Source organism: Schistocerca nitens, chromosome 11 (assembly GCF_023898315.1).
Source record: "Schistocerca nitens isolate TAMUIC-IGC-003100 chromosome 11, iqSchNite1.1, whole genome shotgun sequence".
Classification (NCBI taxonomy): Eukaryota; Metazoa; Arthropoda; class Insecta; order Orthoptera; family Acrididae; genus Schistocerca; species Schistocerca nitens.
The window spans coordinates 53,786,323-53,800,537 of record NC_064624.1 but is presented as its reverse complement, the minus strand read 5'-3'; the positions used below and the strand labels follow the sequence as shown (position 1 = coordinate 53,800,537).

The 14,215-nt window shown below is 38.8% G+C and overlaps 1 protein-coding gene across 6 annotated transcripts in view; it reads left to right on the top strand.

Moving 5' to 3' along the window:
* LOC126213228 (zinc finger protein 99-like) overlaps positions 1-11,865 on the top strand; it is a 112,472-nt gene extending 100,607 nt beyond the window's left edge. For 5 of the 6 annotated variants that reach the window (XM_049940875.1, XM_049940874.1, XM_049940872.1 and 2 more), the window contains exon 5: positions 8,663-11,865. In XM_049940875.1, the coding sequence (XP_049796832.1) occupies positions 8,663-10,511 (1,849 nt within the window). In that variant the 3' untranslated portion in view covers positions 10,512-11,865. The remainder of the gene's footprint in view (positions 1-8,662) is intronic. The other variant, XM_049940877.1, reaches the window with a different exon arrangement.
* Positions 11,866-14,215: the final 2,350 nt, after the last annotated feature.

Here is a 14,215-nt window from a genome sequence, read left to right as displayed (position 1 = left end):
AGTTTGACATCAGTTTTTGATTTTGCTACAAAGGTAGTGCAGGAAAGCAGCACACAGATAAATGTTTTTATTGACTGAAGACAAATACAATCAAATAAAAACTTTTCCTGTTAACAATGGTATTTCTGATCACGATGCACAGCTAGTTACAGTATATGACATAGCTCCCTAGAAGTATTGCAAAACAGTCCTGCACAATAGTGCATTCAGCTTAACAATTGGAAATTTTAGGGAAAGCTTGCAACAGTGTGGGGGATGAGGTTTACGTGGAACCTTGTGCTAGTTTATAATTTAACCTCTTTCATGATAACTCTGTGGAAATATTTGAAAATAGTATCCCTAAGAAAACGGGGAAACATAATTATAAGAAACCATCTAAAAAATCTGTAGCCTACAAAAGAGATATATTTGTTGTAAACCGAAAAGGGAACTGTATGTTACCACTAGAAGAAGTAATGATCCAGAAACAGTCCAACATAACAGAAACAGTTGCACTGTATGAAGAAAAGTTATTAAAAAGTCTAGAAGTATGGGCATTATGTCTGATATTATTACCTCTGGAAACAAAATTAAAATAACTTGTTACATTGTTAAAAGGGAAACAAGAAAACTAAGAGTGCAGGAAGACTCTATCTCTGTCAAACTCAATGAAAAGTTAGTGACAAGTCAGAATTTGAAAATAATTTGATAATGATTTTTTAAAGTGGTATAGAGGAAATAGGACCCAGCTGTTCATTAGAAATTACAAGGCAGTATATTGAAAAGGCAGTACCTATGCAAGTTGGTAAAAATGAATTTCATCCCACCTCTCCAACTGAAATTAGGAAAATAATAAATGCACTCAAAGCAAAAGCTCACATGGGATTTATGGCATTTCCAACATAGTACTAAAAGCTTGTTGGCAACAGATAAGTAGGATTCGTACCCACACATGAAGTAGTTCACTTGAACAGGGCATTTTTCTGGATAGACTGAAATATGCTGTTTTCAGATCATTGCATCGGTTGGATGCCGATAACGACCACTCAGCATCTTCATCCAAAACTCTTGAAAAAGTAATGTATTCAGGACTAGCTTCACCTATTTGAAAAATGTAATACTAACAAAGTCAATTTCATCATCAGAATGGCACTTCAACAGAAAAATAAATGGTCTGAGTACTGGAACATCACCCATTAGGATTGTCTGCTATCTCTCAAAGGTTTGTGACTATGTTAATCATGAAATTCTTATAGATACACTTAAGTATTGTGTAAGTCTGTGGGACCAGAAGTATTACATCAATAATCTACTTAAAAGTTTTTCACACCTTATTTAAATCTTAGCTATAGGTCCCACACTCAACATTTCGTTTTGCCTATTAATAGACTATCAGTTTAAACTGTAAGAAACTAAAAGATAAGCAATCAATTGTAGAAAATGTTGTTCAGTTTTGTTTCAAGAAGGTGATATTTTGATACTTCTAGTAGTTTTTTTTACTTACCTTTCAATATATTTTAATGAAATTCCTGTTTGTTAAAGGTCAGTTTGGTCAAACTATGGCTGTTAGTTAACAAGAGTCCAGAATAATTTTTTTGACAATGAACCCATCATCATCCCACATATATATTTTGCTATGTGATTTACAACATTATGAAGAAGTTATGGAAATATTTGGAAAATTTTCAATTATGTACTTCCTGTGAAAAAATTAAATCAAAATATTAATTAGTATTTTGAAAAAGGTTATTAATTAGAAGCTATGTTTTGTTGTATATCGCTGGAAAGAGCATGAAAAATTCTGCAAAAATGACACCTTTCTCAGCTCTCTAGCTCAGTTAGGACAGCTCCTAGGGCAATTTTGACTTATTTTTGGCCAGTTTTTGAAAAGTTCACATGACCATATTTCAGGAATGGTTTGAGGTGAAATATTGAAATTTGTTATTTTCTTAGTTACAGCATCCAGCATAAGTATACCAACTTTCAGCAAAATCTAAGAGGGTGAGGTCAAATTTTTATTTAAAGTGTGTTGATTTGACAAGGAATGACCCCATCTAGTTTCTGCACAAATTGTAAATAACCTTTCGCTACTTGAATTTGACCCCTGCTACCTTCAGAATTTGAAAGAGATTATTCTAGTCAACATTGTCAAAAGCTTTATCTAAGTCTACAAACGCTAGAAACGTAGGTTGGCCTTTCCTTATGTATCTTCTAAGATAAGTCATAGGGTAAATATTGCCTCACATTTTCCAACATTTCTACAGAAGCCAAATGATTTTCCAGAGGTTGGCTTCTACCAGTTATCTGTAAAGAATTCATGTTAGTATTTTGCAGCTGTGAGTTATTGACTTGATAATTCGGTAATTTACACACCTTTCAATACCTGCTGTCTTTGGGATTGGAATTATTATATTCTTCTTGAAATCTGAGAGTATTTCGTGTGTCTCAGGGTTGGCTCTCCGAAGGCTATCAATAGTTCTAATGGAATGTTGTCCACTTCCAGGGCCTTGTTTCGACTTAACGTCTTTCAGTGATCTCTCAAATTCTTCATGCAGTATCACATCTGCCATTTCATCTTCATCTACACCCTCTTCCATTTCCATAATATTGCAGTCAGTTACAACGCCCTTGTATAGACTCTCTGTATGTTCCTTCCACCTTTCTGCCTTCCCTTCGTTGCTTAGAATTGGTTTTACATCTGAGCTCCTGACATTCATACAAGTGGTTCTCTTTTCTCCGAAGATCTCTTTAATTTTCCTGTAAGCAGCATCTTTCTTACTCCAGGTGTTATATGCTTCTACATCCTTACATTTGTCCTCTAGCCACCCTTGCTTAGCCATTTTGCACTTCCTGTCGATATCATTTTTGAGACGTTTGTATTAATTTTTGCCTGCTTCATTTACTGCATTTTTATCTTTTCTCCTTTAATCAATTAAATTCAGTATCTCTTCTGTTACCCAAGGATGTCTTCTAGCCCTCGTCTTTTTACCTATTTGATCCTTTGCTGCCTTCACTATTTCATCTCTCAAAGCTACCCATTCTGCTTCTACTGTATTTATTCCCCTGTTCCTGTCAATCATTCCCTAATGCTCTCTCTCAAACTGATCTACATGAAAACAAATCATAAACTAGTTAAAAACAACGGCATTCACACACATTATTCAACATGTAAACTTAACTAGACATACAGATTTAGGTTATGACATGTTTGTTACGCCTGCCATCATTGGCGATGATGCAGCACAGACAAATAGCTAAATTCTGCATGACCCACTGAAGTGTCAGAACATCAGTGTTGTCGGTGAGCTCCTCAGTGTCTGTTTTCAGGTTGACAATGGTTTTGGGATTATTGCTGTAAACCTTTTCTTTAATATAGCCCTACAAAAAAGAGTCAGATGTGTTCAGTTTAGGAGAATGTGATGGCCAATCGAGGCCCATACCAGTGGCCTCTGGGTACCCCAGAGCCATAATGCAGTCCCCAAAGTGCTTCTCCAGGACATCAAACACTCCTGCTTCAGTGGGGTCGAGGTCTGTGTTGTATGAACCAGATCTTGGTTCACTTTGGATAAGCGGATAGAATCGTCTTCCAAAACCTTCATGTACCATTTGGTAGTCTCCATGCCATCAAGGAATATAACACCGACTGTTCCATGACTGGGCATTGCACACAATACCACACACCCATCCACTGGTGGGCGAAGAGATTTCTCGATAGTGAGATGTGTATTTGCAGTCCCCCAGTGCATCAGCTTTGCTTATCGACGAACCATCCTAATGAAAGCGGGCTCATTGCTAAACTAAACAACAATGCACATACTAATTCCCATCATATCCTGCAGCCAACCATGCAGTTCGAACGTCCAGATATAATCTGTTCCGAAGTTATGACGATTTTATTTCATATAGTTCAGTAATTGTCACCCTGTATGTATCAGAAATAAATATTGTGAATCAGTGGCAAAGATATGCCAATAGTACTAAAATTAAATAATGCCAAAAGAAAACAGTACACAAGCATTTATATTATTAATTTCCTCTTAAACAGGTAAACACAGATTGAATAACGTTATCTGTACAAGAACATAGCTGCAAAAGCCAATACAAGGGACAAACTCGGAGAAAAATTAAAATGAGGTATGGTGAACTAAACATATTTACCCCTTAACTGGTATTGTACCGGCTGGTTATAATGAAACTGACAGTGTTCCAAGTGCTGCAGTGTGGTCTGTAAACATCACACGGTGCTGAAACGAAGTAGATATGCTCATTTATCATGGAGTAAGCTGAAAAAAATATAGTTCCACATTCTGACACCAGGTGGAAATATCGTAAGCAATCAGAAGGTGAAATGTTTGCTGTTTTGACATCAGCATGCTGTTTGCGTCTTGGTGACGTGTTGATTCCTTTTATGGAGTGATTGTTGGTGTAAGGGGTTAACAGGGTGCATACGCCCCTGAACAACTGGGAAATCGACGCGAAACCCAGGAATTTTTTCATCTGGGAGAGATTTAGGAAAAACCATGGGATTTTTCAGTATTTCAGGAATTCTTGATTATTTTATTTTTCAGTTAAATTTTTTTTATTTTGATCAGTAAAAACTGATATTCCAACAAAAATTTTTTGCTTTAGCTCGCCATTGCAGAATAATACTGCAGCAATAAAACATAAACGAGAGAATAACACCAAAATAGAAGTTTAGTTGCAAAGAAAAAGCGCCATTTAGAACAACGAAACACTTTACACACACAAGCATCTGCCGACGGCAATGTTAAAGACGACAATGCTTTGTAACAACAAACTGCTTTCAATATGTTTCATTCCTGGGACTCTATTTGATGAGTGGACGTCACAACTGCTTACATTTCTAACAGGTCATGGGAAAATATTGTGAATATTGGTTTCAGAAGCATTACTTTCAAAGTAAATTTCCTTCTGCGCTAGGTGATGTTACTTGTGAGAATGATCCATGACTTCCTTAAATTACAAAGCATCAGACTGTCCTTCAAAATTTAACACTGAGGACCAGCCACGCAGAAAAATTTTGAGGCCAGAAGACCAGCCATTTATGCCATGACTTAAAATTTTTATGCCACAATTGTTTGATATATCTTAAAAAGGTAACTAGCAAAAAAGTCCAAGTTTCGAGGTTAGTCTGTCATATTTATTTTAGTTCTTTCATTGATCACAGATTATGCCATAATGCTGGCAGAAAGTATTGTTGTCTTTCAAGGAAAAGTGCGAAGCTCTTCAGCAATGTCACATGTAACTGCCTTTACTATGGGAAAAGTGGAAGCACTCTACAGAACATGGATTCAGCCATGTAACCCACAAAGTGTCAGGTGCACAGCAGCGAAACTTATGAACATACTTGTGGGAAATATTCAGCTGCTGCAATTGAAGCTGGTGCTCTTAGTGTTGTACCTAACCACACACTCGGAAAAACAGTAAATTATTTGTGAGAGTCAATATTATATGTGAAACCTTAGCTTTTCTTGTGGTTGTACCGTGTGTATGTTAATTTAAACCATTAACATTTCCTATTTGTGTGTTTGTGCGGCTTAACATTCATGTTGCTATTAGGTGACTGTGCAACATGTCCTATGCTCTGAATATCTGCTGTCATTGGCTGGCGAGATCATGTGTCATGAGCTATACCTGACCGACAAAAGCATGTCACAATCTTGATTTCAGTGCTTTGTAAGCTACCGTGTTGTGATTGGTGGAATTCGTATTCATACTTTCGTGATACGAAAATATGTAGTGCACATGTTTCCATGCATCAAAGATCTTTCAGCTAGCTTGAGATTCCTAAAGTGCCAGAAAGTTCTACACTGGTTTATAAATCCATCACCATTCAAAGGATTGATAAGGTTTACAGCTCCAAGGGAAAAATTGTTGAAATGGCTCTAAGCACTATGGGACATAACATCTGAGGTCATCAGTCCTCTATACATAGAACTACTTAAACCAAACTAACCTAAGAACATCACACACATCCATGCCTGAGGCAGGATTCGGACCTATGACTAAAGCATCAGCGCGGTTCCAGACTGAAGCGCCTAGAACCTGTCGACCACAGTGGCCGGTTCCGAGGAAAACAGTATTATCTTTTAACATGGGAAAATATACTTTGAGCTGGGAAAATTTTTTCACCCTAGAAAGTGTGTTTTTAACAGGGAATCCGGGAATTGTTTTCTTGCCCAGGTATACAACTTAGTTAGGGTTTATGTCTTCTGTATGAAAGCAGTAGCTGTTGAGAAGAAACTCTGTGCGCTGGTGGTACTGCTGTTTTATCAGAACATCAGCAATAGCAGCACTACATTGCAGGAATATCACTGAAATAAATGACAGAGGAGGCATGATGTCAATAAATGTGTTGAAGAATGTGATCAAGGTATTTGAAGAAAGAGGTGAATTGGGTGGCGTTGGGAATTGCTCTTAGCTACAGCCAATCATGCTGCAGACGCCTAAAATTCTGCAGTAAGTGCTAGAGTTGTCAGAGGAGCTCTACCTCCCTGTCCCTCTCCCCCTCCCCCTCCCTTTTGCTCACTTTCTCTCTCCCCACCCCATGGTCAACAGTTCAAAAGATTTTGTGGCACATTCTACATTAGTATCTCCATAAGACTGAAAATGTGCTCCAAAAGAAGCCCCAAGATAGGCTACAACATTGTGACTTTGCTCCTCATTTTTTGTCATGTGTGGAAATAAATGACGTTTGGCTGGGGAATATTCTTTGGATGGATAAGGCATAGTTTACTCCTCATGGGCGTGTGAATGCCCAGAGCTGTCCTATATGGATTTGTCTCCCAAATGTTGATCACGAACATCCCCTGCACTCAGCTTATGTGACCATGTGCTGTGGTATCACATGTGCCCTCATTCTCAGTGTTCCTTCGAGATGATTACACCTTTTGGGCATATTAGGTGGACAGTGACATCTGAAGGACCTTGTTATGCAACATGTGATGACAGCATTTCCAAAAAAATGGTTCAAATGTTACCACAATATTTAGTGATTCAGTTGTTAACTTCTGGAAACTGGCGTACGCCACAATATCATTGACGCTAAAAAATCGTATGATCACAGCTAAGAGTTAAAAAACACTCCAAATTTGCCAGGTACCATACAACACAAAGGTATATATCCAACACAATGCAAAAACTTCAAAAGTTGCTAACCGGATACGAAGAAAACACTGGAGCATGCACACCATCACTAGTTTAATCTCTCGTGTCCAACATAGTGCACATACTGGGAACTTGAAAAGCATCACTTTTCTGTTATGTGAAAAGGGTTTAACTGCAGGTGAAATGATGGGACCCTGATACTATGGGGTAGCTCATATACCAGCTGCTATCGCTGGAACTCAGTATGCCAGCTTGCTCTGTGTCTGATGTGTGATGCTGTGGCTATTTATACTCATGTCTTTGAAAAGGCTGTTCAGGAATGGCAGGTGACCAGATGTTGGGAAGATTAAAAATTTTCAAAATGGATCACTGCAAAATGTACTGGAAAACGTACAACCATTTCCATCTTTTCAGACAGTATTTCTATTTGTGCAAGGCTTCATGTAAGTTGCAGTGCGAAAAATACAGTTAGGTTGAAACCATCTGTAAGTTTGTGTCATTCACATTCAGTCATCAGTATGCAAAATCCTTTTTTTTATATTTTGTTGCATTTGTTGATGTGACATTGATTCTTATTTATGAACAGTCATTATCCACCTGATGGACAACCAGACTAGATACTCAATAAAAGTATTGGCGCTTGCACTAATTCTTGACTCAGTAGGAACAAAAAAAATTCTTTTTTACATGGTGAAATAAATTTATCATTGGTAATTGTAACACTTTCTTTCTAAAGGTGAAAGTGCGCCCAAAATAAAGAAAAGGCACTTACAGAGCTATTATGATAGAAGATGAACACTAAAAAGATGGAATATTATGCATACTCATTATTTCTCTTAAGTAAATCTAAAATACCTTGAACTTAAGAATGTTGAATTAAATATGTAACTGATACATTTTTGATACATTTAAAAAATTGGTGTAGACTATTAACTTGAAGCACTGTATTTTAAAAATGTTGTAACTCTTCAAAGTGAATTATTTTAATTCTTATGTAAAAATTCCAAATGAAATCAGCAGTGACTCATGTTAATCTGCATTAAATTTCCTCTGGTTACTTTATTTTTAAACCTCTTTTACCTCATCAGTTGTCCGCAGCTTGTGGTCTCACAGCCATGTTCTCGCTTCCTGAGCATGGGGTCCCGGGTTCAATTCCCAGTGGGGTCAGAGAATTTCACCTGCCTTAAGATGACTGGGTGTTTGTGTTGTCCTCATCATCATTTCATCATGACTCTTGAAAGTGGCGAGATTGGTCTGAGCAAGGTTGGGAATTTATACAGGCACTGATAACCGTGGAGTTGAGCGCTCCACAAACCAAACAACATCAATCTCATCAGTTCTTTCCTTCTGGTAGAACATTATGATTTTAAATCACTAACATTTGCTGAATATGTAATTTCTCGTGCACGCTTGTATTCTACAGTCCTGGATTTCTGGACACTCAAATATCTTTTCTATGTCTCTATGTATCATATATATATATATATATATATATATATATATATATATATATATATATATATATATATTTAACATTATCCTTCTTGATCTTCAGATTGATTCAGCATACTGGTGGGAGCTGTGGCATTTCATTTGAAGAAACGCTTCACCATGGACTGGTGAAGAATGAGCTGGAGGTAGGTAGGGAGAAGTCAACACAAGCGTGTGGTATTCATACAGAAGAATCAACTGTGAACAAGGATAACTCATTTGGCAGCAGGTATCATTGTGGTTTGAGGGAAAAGGAATTTCATACATATATTTGTAATTTCTGCCTACAAAGCTTTCCTTCAAAATACAGACTCATAATGCATGTGTTTATGCATATTGATGGTGTGCAACCTCCTTTGTATGTTTGTAAATGGTGTGGTGAGGTATTTTACAGTAATGTTAGCTTGAAAAAACATTTGAGAACGAGTGAGAATTATCAAGTCTTAACTGCTGGCAACCATGAAAATTATGGCTGTAGTGATGAGCATCATAGCAGTATCTTCTTGGATGGTGAGCCAGATGTTTCTGTCAGAGAACACAATGAGCATAATTCATATAAGGAAACTTGGAAAGCTTCAAAGAAGTCCCCTAATGATATATGTAACACACATACGGCAAACGATGCAGAGAAAACAAGTGGTTATGGAACTTTACCTACAGCTGTTAATGTCGGTGCCGACACTGTTGTACTTACTGCAAACAGAACCCACAAATGTGATATTTGTGGCAAATCATTTGCCACCTCGCGTTATCTCAAGAGACAAATGCTATTTCACACTGGAAAGAAACCTCACAAGTGTGATATTTGTGGCAAATCGTTTGTTTTGCTGGGTATTCTCAAGAGACATGAATTAGTGCACACTGGAAAGAGACCTCACAAATGCGATATTTGTGGCAAGTCCTTTGCTGTGTTGTGGGCTCTCAAGACACATTCAATAATTCATACCGGAAAGAAACCTCACAGATGTGATATTTGTGGCAAATCTTTTGCTACGTCTGGTTATTTCAAAAAACATGTATTAATACACGCTGCAAACAGGCCCCACAAGTGTGGTATTTGTGGCAAATCTTTTGCTGTGTGGAGCACCCTCAAGAAACACACGTTAATTCACAATGGAAAGAAACCTCGCAAATGTGATATTTGTGGCAAATCCTTTGCTGTGTTTGCTGCTCTCAAGATACACGCCTTAATTCACACTGGAAAGAAACCTCACAAATGCGATGTGTGTGGCAGATCCTTTGCTTTATTGGGTGCTCTCAAGAGCCATGTATTAATTCACACAGGAAAGAAACTTCACAAATGCGATATTTGTGGGAAGTCCTTTGCTGTGTTGTGGGCTCTCAAGACACACACATTAATTCACACTGGAAAGAAACCTCACAAATGTGACATTTGTGGCAAATCTTTTGCCACATCAGGTTATTTCAACAAACATGTATTAATACACAGTGCAAACAGGCCCCACAAGTGTGATATTTGTGGGAAATCTTTTCCTGTGTGGAGCGCCCTCAAAAAACACACATTAATTCACACTGAAAAGAAACCCTTAAAATGCGATATTTGTGGCAGATGTTTTGGTAGGTCATGTAATCTCAGTCAACATTCATTAATACACACTAGACAGAGACCCCACAAATGCGATATTTGTGGCAAATCTTTTGCCATGTCAGATGTTCTCAAGAGACACACATTCATACACACCAGGAAAAGGGCTCATATTTGTGATATTTGTGGCAAATCTTTTGCTTTGCGGAGCGCCCTCAAGAAACATGCATTAACTCACACTGAAAAGAAACCCTTAAAATGCGATATTTGTGGCAGATGTTTTGCTAGGTCATGTAATCTCATTCAACACATTTTAATACACACGAGAAAGCGACCCCACAAATGTGATCACACGACACAACTTTAGTACATACCTGAAGGAGACCTCACAAATGTGATATCTTTGACTGAAGCTTCACTCAATTGGGTACTCCCAAGACACATTACTACTTCTCGTCATAAAGAAGCTACAAGAAAGTGTTAGTTTAATCAAATTGGTTTCCCTGGTTGGTTTCCTCAAGGCCTATAAAATAATTATGTAGCAGGTAGACAATAAAATTGTGATGCCTAGGAAATAACATTAAAATGTGCTAGAATAATGGAAAAGTGCAATAATGTGTACAACAGAGTGGTAACAGATAATGTGACTATATAACAATCGAATCTGCATCTTTAGATGTCAAGAACTTGTGGTGTCAAATATTGCAGAAAAATTAATCAAATATGTTTTTGTTATTAACACTATTTTTCTTATCGAACGTGTGACAAGAAGTTTGTGAATTGTGTTAAACCTTCGCCTGTATCAGTAATCATAAGTACTATGCGGTATTCAGTGTATGTCCAAGGAAATTTGATGATTTTCTGCTTATTATTCTAAAGATAGTCATCATGTGATACTTGCAGCTCTGCATATAGGTGCAGTGACAGCAAAAATATAGTCATGGCACATCCTTCACTCAGTCTAGTAAGCATAATACTGGAGAACAATGACTATAGCAGTTATTTTACTTAGGTATTGCTTTGTATGTAATTAATAGTGTGTACATCCATGTTCTGTTACTACTAATCCTCCATTAATAAGTATGTTATAATAACATACATATGCTGATAGGCCAAAATATTATGATCACCGGCATAATAGCTTGTTTGTCAACCTTTGGAACACAATACATCAACAATTCTGCATGGTCTGGACTTAACGACTCGTTCACACATTTTAGAGCCTCTGACCTTCATGATTTGTGATGAAGGGTGAATGTGCTATACCTTGCAATCAGGTTATGGATTTATCACACTTCAGCCAGTTTCCACAGATGTTCACAACAGTAGCACACAACCAGCCAACAACGTTCACCACTTTTATGATGCTAGTCCCCAGCTGTCATGCCAGAACAACTTGCACTTTGTTACTTTGTCACTTATGTCATTGGATTTACATGTTTGCAACCTATCTCATTGGTAGAAAAAATCTTTGTTGATCTCTGGTCTGTTCAGATACTTGTACTCTCATTACTGCATCATGTGCCTACAACAAGCGACATTCAGTCTTCTGATGCACAATTTACATCGTGTTTTTGCTCATCAATGCATCTTCACATAAACAGGTCAGATGCGATCATGTTTACCGTAAGATACACATTGTGCTTGGTTGCCGTTTTACCAGTGCACAATATGTATATTTTTTGTGAAATTGATTTGTTTCATAAAGCTCTGTACATGATTCAGAGGTAAGGTTTATTAGTGTTATGCACTAAAGCTCTTAATTATTTATTCAGCATTTAATACTGTGTAAGCACTACACAGAATGAAATACATAAACATTAGGTGTTGTATTTTGATTCCATTTATTTATATACATAAGAACAACACTTGGAGCTCAGAATGTGATTACTCAATACATGAATTATATCCGAATGAATAATTTTTATTGTACTGAATAAATAGATCAAATGAGCATTCTCTTTGATTGTGTGTTGTGTTATATTTCAAAGATGTTTCCATTGTGGATATATTTCTTAATTTCTGTAAATGAACATGATGTGTTTGGTGTTCTGTGCTTATGCCAAAATTTTAATTTCGGAATGATTATTTTTATTTTTGATTTCCTACCTATTTGTTATTGGTGAAAGTGGTTTAGTATGTCCCATCATACCTGTAACAACTGAATGCTGTGCTAGTTTTAGTCTCAGTCATAGTGAATTTTGTTAAAAATTCAGTAAAGGTGTGGTTGGGCAATGAAGTCTGGGGCCACTGGCAGTGTGTGGTAATGGTCAGCAGCCAGTAGGCCAGGAAGAGTAGACATGTCGTGGAGCAACAACAAGACAGGGAACTGCAGCGTTGCTTTCAGTTATTGCGATGTATGAGGCGAGGCAGTATGCCAGAGCTGGGAGTGGTGATGTGTAAGTGGTTGACATATGGGAATTTACCCCTGCCATAGTTTCTGTCTCCCTCTGACCCTACATCACACGTGAGGGGGAAAGCAGCATAAATAGTTAGGCACTTTTAGCTTTAGGAGGTGTTCCAGGTCAATTGAAGTCAGATCGTACTTGTTCTGGTCTACACTTATAGGGACTAGTCTGGCAGCGATGTTGTAAATATTCCATGTAACCTGTACTTTACTTCTATGTGCTTGTTCATGCTGTATTCCGCCTCTGGGGACACATCACTGGGGTGGGACGAAATGGTAACCAGGTACTTGGAGATTGCACGCTCTGCCTGAAGGAGGGCAGTGGCACTGGTCTGCAGCGGGTCCAGGATGGGCCACATTCATTTCCCACATGGTGTACCAGGGTCTGGGCGAGGCATGCACTGCAGGAGGCATGGCAGGCTGCAGCAGCAGCAGCAGCAGCACAGACGGCGCCGAGTGTTCCCATCTGGCAAGCACCACTAGCGGCAAGCTGCAGCACCACATCCAGAGTCCTGTCCTGTCCTGTCCTGTCCTGTCCTGTCCTGTCCTGTCCTGTCCTGTCCTGTCCTGTCCTGTCCTGTCCTGTCCTGTCCTGGGAGCAATGCGGCCTGAGGACCATGGGTGACCAGTACATCCACCTTTGTGCCATGGTCAGACAGAGCAGGCCCAACAGGGCAAGGGAGGTGAGGACCAGGGACTGTAGCAGCCTCCGAAATCATGCGACGCATCTTCCAGCTGAGCGGCGCTGATGACAGAGAAGCGGCATCGGCATACCAGAAGTTGCTGAGCCGGCTGGACTCTCAGAACAACGCTGTGGGTGGCACACCAACACTATGCTGCACTCATTGAAGTACTGTAAATTATATGAGTAAAGGAATACTTCTGAATACTGCTGTATCACTCTGCACTGCTCCTTGACGCTATTGAACTTGCTCTGCTCCCTGATGAAATGTGGGATGGTGAGTCCTGGCTGCAGCTTGGCCATCTGGAGTCCCGGGTTCGACCATCGACCCCTGCAACAGTGGTGTCAGAAGCGGTGCTGGTTACAGCGCTGGTACTGGATTTCCACTTCCACATCTTATGTTGGGCAAGTTGAGTTGAGGTGTGCCTGTGTAGAGGGAAAGTTGAGGTATTGCATTCGTGATGGGTGGTTGTACACTTCTTGTTACGTCTTGTCATTCGGAAAGTGTTCATCCAGTACAGGGAAGAAAGTAGGACTGTCACCTGCGCGCAAGCACGTTGGGGATGGGTGAGTGACGTTTGGTTTATTGTTTATGTGTCATTCTTTTGTGTTTTATGGGGTTAAGTGTCAATTAGGATGGACTTTTTGAGGGTGTCTTTTGTTGACTGGAGGACCCTACAGATTTATCAGTATTCATGGGGACATGACATAGCGCCTATGCGATGTAATTTTTGTAACCTGTCAGGTCACGGATTACCATATACAAAGTGGGTGCCAAAGAGTTGTTTTATTTGTAACAGATTTGGACATTCGGCGCGCAATTGTTCAGAATGTAGGTGGGTGATGATTCGCCACAGGAACTAAGTTTTAGTAGTAGCAGAGTGGAATTAATACTAACAGTAGAACTATAAGCAAGAATGGTGGAAACATGGCAAGAAGCAGAGGCTGTGGCAATGACTACAGCGGAAGCTATAGCTGCTCT